Source organism: Plectropomus leopardus, chromosome 5, assembly GCF_008729295.1.
Source record: "Plectropomus leopardus isolate mb chromosome 5, YSFRI_Pleo_2.0, whole genome shotgun sequence".
NCBI classification, from domain to species: domain Eukaryota; kingdom Metazoa; phylum Chordata; class Actinopteri; order Perciformes; family Serranidae; genus Plectropomus; species Plectropomus leopardus.
The window spans coordinates 23,297,195-23,304,263 of NC_056467.1; the positions used below are offsets into that span (position 1 = coordinate 23,297,195).

At 40.3% G+C, this 7,069-nt stretch overlaps 1 protein-coding gene across 1 annotated transcript in view; it reads left to right on the top strand.

The window, feature by feature from the left end:
• The window catches only part of rtn4rl1b (reticulon 4 receptor-like 1b), an 88,541-nt gene extending 83,735 nt beyond the window's left edge, over window positions 1–4,806 (top strand). The window contains exon 3 of the mRNA XM_042486975.1: window positions 2,052–4,806. Coding sequence (XP_042342909.1) covers window positions 2,052–2,945 — 894 coding nt within the window. The 3' untranslated portion in view covers window positions 2,946–4,806. The remainder of the gene's footprint in view (window positions 1–2,051) is intronic.
• The last annotated feature ends 2,263 nt before the right edge of the window (window positions 4,807–7,069 follow it).

Consider the following 7,069-nt stretch of genomic DNA (forward strand, 5'->3'; position numbering starts at 1 on the left):
ATCAATTTGAACACAACCCACGTAGCCCACTTCTAAACTATGTTGTAAAATTAATGTGTTGTTTATTCACAGTGCCTCCGCTGCCTCACTTGAGTGACAAGCTGGCAGTTGCATTTTACAACATCAGCAAACAGCCTTAACTTTATCCACAATTTTTCCATCTGTGGTGTCAAATCCAAAACTATTCCACACATTACATCTTGGATGGTGTGGTATTATGAATATCCATTCAGCGCTGCCTGTTAGTTTCTCCATTTTGTGAAAATAACAACAATAGTCTAGTTTATTGAAGAGGTCAGATGGACGCTCCCGCTGGAGTACAAGGCACAGCCTGTAGTGCTTATTCTCTGAGAATTTTGAATTTGAACAGATCATAGATTGGTACTATGTGATTAGTATGCTGATTTCTAAAACAGAGTGTCTGTTTGCACACTGCAGCTATTCAGCTATTTACACCCATCTGTACGACATGTTACTATGGATCCCACTGTGTGCTGTGATTGGCTAGTACTAGTCACGCTGGCACGCCGGGGTAGTAATTTGTTAGGATTCGGGCAAAGAGGTTATGGCTAGGACTAGCACTAGCCAATCTTAGATATTCTCTTTGTTAATCTATGGGGAAAAAAAATATAAATGAACTGCCAAAAGGTCACGCGACATAGTTTTAACAGCAATGCAGTCCAAAGAAGTTGCAGACATGGTGGATGAAGAGCTTGAGTCGTTTGTGAGGCAGTGTTGTCTTGATATTTTTCAGTTTATAGGATGTACTAAGTTGTTGAAAGAAGGCAAGGCAGCTTTATCTGTAAAGCACATTTCATACAATATGGGCAATTCAAAGTGTTTTATGGAGCAATAAAATATAAAAACATAATAAAGGATACAGATTTACATTACAAGAGTAAAGAGATAAAATATAAAAGGTAAAATTAATTACTAAATAGTTAATAAAAGAACACTGTGTACATAACAGACCTGCGTTTCTTTAACCTCATTTTTTCACATTGCTGGGATGTCCAAAAATATACACAAATACAATGAACATTGTTGGCTTTGAACACCTGGGTGCAAATAGTATCTGTCTTCATTAGGGATGTTACGGTTACCGGTTATCAAGATTATCACGGTTAAATTCCCCACCTGTTAGTAATACCATTCAAACTTTAATTTTCATGATAACCTTGTGTGATTACTATGCTTTGAAATCACGTAAATACTGTCAGCAGGGTCCAAACTTAACACCTGCCAAGCACCAAATGTGGGTACATTTTTCGTATGGCAAGTAAATCTCTTAAGGTTATCCACCACACTGGCATTTAAATGTTTGTATCAAAACAGTCATGTAATAAATTATGCTGAGAGTCTCTGCCACATTTTGTTGTCAATTAGGGGCACACTGCTCTGCTGCACTCTGCCCCTGTGCTGTCTCTGTGTCACACACACACACACACACACACACACACACACACACACACACACACACTTGCATGGTGTGGCAAAACCTGACCGTCTTGAGCTCTACTAGTTTTGTGTCACTGTTTACCGCTGATTCACTAGACTATCACTTGCCGCCGGTATGCTGACAGCAAATGTTACATGCATACTTATGAAGGTTATGAGATATTAAGACGAAGGCCCCGTAGTTTGAACCAAGACAGCAAACTATTTTTGTCTCTCCCACTGACAGCAACAGTGCAGTAGCTCCACATCCACATCCTTATTTTTTACAATACAAGACTGAGACAGATACACTGCATTACAGCTTACCAGAGGGTGTTTTTCACACACCGAGGCTGTGGTGATGAGCTGTTCAATATATTTCATACTTTTACTTGAGATTTTGCTCTGGCCTCTTCTCTAAATTTGCATTCAACATTGTACATTATTATCTCATTTAAATTTCCTGAAACATATGAACATGTTCAATAAAAAAGGCAATTTATTAGTTAAGTTTACAGTAATTTAACCTTATTGTAGTTCAGTACGATAATCTTAAAAAGAAAACACTGCATCATGTGTAATCTTGTGATTCTGCGCTCTCTGTATCTTCTCAGGATAACCACCTGAAGTTCCTACAAGATGACACATTTATGGACCTCCACAACCTAAGCCACCTGTTCCTGCATGGAAATCGTCTGTGGAGCCTCAACCAGAACACCTTCAGAGGCCTGCGAGCCTTGGATCGACTGCTTCTGCACCAAAACCAGATTGAGTGGGTTGACCGCCTGGCATTCCACGACCTTAAACGTCTCACCACCCTCTACCTGTTCAACAACACCCTGACAGAGCTGTCCGGACAGTGCCTGGACACGCTGCCCGCATTGGAATACCTGCGCCTCAACGACAACCCCTGGTCTTGTGACTGCAAGGCCCTGTCGCTATGGGAATGGTTGAAGCGTTTCAGAGGTTCAACGTCTTCGGTGGGTTGCCAGGCACCAGCTGATATGGTTGGGAAAGACCTCAAGGAGCTGCGCAAGGAGGACTTTCCCAACTGTTCACCAACTGTACCTAATTCCGAGTCCAGAGCCCAGACTAACAATTTATCTGGCACGGTGAATCCGTCTATGAATCGTGGTGTAGTGGTCGGCTCTGGAGGGCAGACCCACATAGTGCACCCCTCGAGGCCTGGCCGTTCTCGGAACTGCACAAAGCCTCGTAACAGGGTGAGCAAGGGGAAGGGTGACAATGAGGTTCACCACTCAAAGGAGGTCATGGCAGACAAGGAGGATTCGTCTCCAGATTTCACAGATGGGGGCAAACATGACCACACGTCCCCAGACGGCACCGTCACACGGAGGAAGCACAAGTGCACTCCCCGGACCACTGTTCGCCCCCCTAGTGGGGTTCAGCAAGCCAACAATAGGGCAACCTTGTCCCAGTCATTACCACATGTCTGTGCCCTCTTTGTGGCCTTGATAACGACAAATATTGACTTCATTCTCCGTTGACCTTCAGAGGGTTCGGCAAAAGCTAATCACAAAAAACACAGCCCTCAGACCCTCTCTTGCTCCTGCACTACGAGGCCTGTGTGTCTTTTATGTATGTGTGTGTGAGTGTGATTATATGTGTAAATGTTGTGTAGGGAGCTTTACTGTTCAGACCGAAACAGGCATCAAAGCATCAAACATCCACGAAAGAAAAGACTTGCAGCGCTTAAATCGAAGGGACTGAGCAACAGAGAATGATAAAAGGTTAATGCAGACCAAGCTTGCACTGCCACTTATGCCACTACGATTTCATCTTCATGTCTCAGTGATTTTTGACTTCTGTTTTGTTACTCAACTGGAGCTCAGATAACCAACATTTGGTGAAAAAAGACAAAAATAGGAAGAGAAGACTTATTAGCTGGTTAGATCTGAGACAGATAAGCTTGGTGCTCCACCAGGCTTTAATTTTCAGTTCACAGTAAGTTATCATGAAGGTAAAAACGGCAGGTCGATGACCCTGTAAAGCCTCCGGCGTCAGTTCTACCTTGCTCTCACCCTTTTTCTGCCAAATGCATTTTGTCCGAACAATTGGGCGTAAGTGTTTCTCATAAAGGAAGAGGTACAGTGTAAGCATGGCAATATCAGACATAGGAATGTGCCATTATCACAAAAAAAAATGATATCTACAGCCAGGGATGTTAATGCGATAAACAGAGCAACCATTAGTTCAAACACTGTATGAAGCCGTAACAAAATTGTGACAACTACTCTCAACATTATGCTGAGTTTTTTTTCAGGTTTCAACCTTTCTGCCTATTCAACCATATTTTTCATTGGTATTAGGGGTAAATTTCTACACACAACTCTGCTTCCATCTTCATTCAACACTCTTTCTGTGCAACTGAATATTAAGCTGCTAATTGTTTCAAGATGATGAGGACCGCTATGCGCTATTTTTCATTTGCTTGGAAAACAACGTGTGTCACTGGGAGATCAAGCTGTGAATATTGAAAAAGTCTGTCTATATCTTGTGTCAGATGTTGTTCATTTGATTTTTATAAGACACAAAATGGACCTAGAGACGGATCCCTGCCGCGGGGCCGACAGGAGCCTTAAAGGTCGAGGGTCAAACGGGGGCTTTCTCAGTTTCCCGGTGAGGTTGTGCTGAACTGATCCCTTCTTGGCGAGGGCGTACCTCCCTCATTGAGAATGTGAGGAACACATTTTTTTTCTTAATCACGTAACTTCAAAAGGAATACAAGAACAAGACTTGAGAAAAAAAAGTGTGTGCGTACCTTCAGTGACTCATGTCATCAATAAAAGATTTTTAAAAAAACTTTTCAAATGGAGCATGGCAAAACAGGGCTCATGCAAAGAGATTTATGCCTCTTAACTGATGTGATTGTCCATGGATGTTGGGATCCAAGGCAAAGATAATCGCTTCTGAGGTAACAAGGGGATGCAGATTGGCAGACGGACAGTTACTGGACATCCTTCTGTACTTCTGGAGCTTTTGTGCCTCCCTTAAATCTACTGATAAGATGGTGTTTGTATCAATGATGTGAACTATACTAGTAACAAGAGGACAAGAGGACTTCATGCAGTGCTGATATTAATCATTTACTGTCTTACTATGAGAAAAACAATATCAGTGACATCGATGATGATAACAGGGTTTTCTGCTCCTCCCATCAGGAGGAGTCTTTCAATTTTTTGATTTTCTGGTGATTCTTTTATTTACGTATTTTTCATGTTATATTTTTAGAACCTTTTATTTGTTAATGCACATTTCCTCACCTCCCGATTTCTTGTTCTACTGTATGCCTACTCATCTTCTTTCTTTGCCATGATTCAAATGTTCAGTAGGTTATCATCAGAAAACAGCACAAAAATGTTTATAAAGATATTAAAATCTATATCTTCTTATGTCTACCGTTGCAGTCTAAGTCTGTTTATTGCTGTATTTAGGCTCTTGAGGATTGTTTGAAGAAAACAAAAGGCGATCCCATCTTCTTGTTTTTTTTGGGTTTTTTTTTTTAAGATTTAGGGGCATCTAGGGGTAAGGACAGCTGTTTGCAGATTGCAAACAGCTGAAACTTGTCCTGTTTAAAATTCCTTCAGTGTTCATTATTCAGGATTTTTTTCCTGGAAGCCAAATTAGCCACAGAGGTCTCTTCCTTTCCAAAACAAACAGACCAGGTGATTTAAACCATTAAAAACACCAAATTAAGCGGTTTCACATTATAAATACTTGCATCTCCAATGCTGCTTGTTACAGATGGGCATCAAACTACACTGGCAGATGCGAAAATGTGACTGGCCCTATCTATCAATCCAGAGCCAGTGTTTGGTTTGTTCGTTCTAGGCTACAGTTAAAACATGATGGTGCAACATGGTGATCTCCATAAATCAGAGCTAAGGCCCTGTGTAGACTTTAACTGCTCACAATACAACCCCATCTTCTTCCAAGGTTGTCAAATACCATCGCTTTGTCAGCGCTTTCTGCATCAGACACCGATACATATAGTCGTCCTTTTGCATTGGTGAGACACGCCGCCAGGTGGCGTCAGTGTGTAATGCTGTGGGATGGCGTAAGTTTCAATCACCACTGGACAACAATGTAACTAAAGGAGTCCATGAGGGGCGGGCAGGAGGGATGGTGGATAGGTCCAACAAATACCAGACTTTGACCCACGAGGTCGGTGTTTGCTCCCCGTATGAATGTAAAGAATGTAATGTAAAAATGATGGGTTTTTTTAAACCTAACCATGTGATTTTGTTGCACAACAACATAAAGGTAAACAGGAGGTGTGTAATATTTTTTTCTTTCAAACTAACTGCGTGCTTTCGTTGCCTAAACCTAATCACCCACGTTTGTTGCACAATAAAATAAAGGTAAATATGAGGTTTACTTGGAAACAGATTGTTTGCTGTCAATGTCAGAAAATGTATATTTCCTGTATAAATGGATAAGTGTTTTGAAAAGACAAATTTAAAAGGTGTACACTGACAGGGCGTCCCAGAACGTCATGCGCACCCCAGGATACATAGCACATCATATGTAGATGTGAAAAGTCCACTGAACAAGCAGCGATATATAAGGAGTTGGGAGTGAGAATGTGTTGCTTTCTAAGGAAAACACAAAAATTCTAATTTTCAGGTGATTATACACTAAAGAAAACATACTTTATTTTACTACTGCTACTATATACTTTATTCATTATATTCAATTTCTGAAAACATATCTATTTTCTTTATTTTATTTATGCAAGAAATTGATTCGGTCACCAAATTCATTTTTCTTTCTCTACCTTTGCAATTTGTCTCCCCTGGTCAGACCTGCTGACCAAACTAAAGCTACCTCCTACAGACAGATCCACTCATTCTGTACACATCTGGGATTTATGTACAGTATACAATGCAAATATTAGTGAATGCTTGCTAAAAATGGAATTTAAAAAATCCAATTTTATCAACAACACATAGTGGTTCCTGACCAACACAGGGAAAAAGGTATGCTGTGATATACTGCAGCTCAATAAATCATTTAAAAAGCACAGAGGATATTAATGAAAGTGTCACATGGAATCTGTAGATATTCCAGGCTATTATTATTATTATTAATGGGCCTTTAGAACATAAATTCTATTTCCTCTTCTCTAAATTCCCCTCACCATGATAGAAATTGATCCACAAGTAAGTGTTCCATTTTAGTTTTTTTTTCAAATTGTGTTAAATGATAAATGAGCACAGAAGGAGTGGTATATGCATGGATGAGAGTGTGGTGTAATTATATTCAAACTGATAGCAGGTCTAGCATCTGGTGTTTGATGCTCATCTACTCACTAGCTTTCACTCGCCTCCCACCTAATAGCTACTCTTACTCTGCATCTCCCAATGATTTTGCTTTCCCTTCACTAAAATAATTCTTTTTTTTTTGGTTGTGAGATTAAATATTTTATCCCTGAACAGCTCAAAAAAGCTGAAAAGGAAACAATTAAATAAAATAAAGCTACATCCAGTTTTGTTACACTCAATTTCAACATGCTTTGGCCAGAGCCCAAAGCCCACGCAAATCTTGCCAGTTCTCAGGTTGTGATGATTTTCACAGTTAGTGGTCATACTTCTAACCAACCATGTGAAAA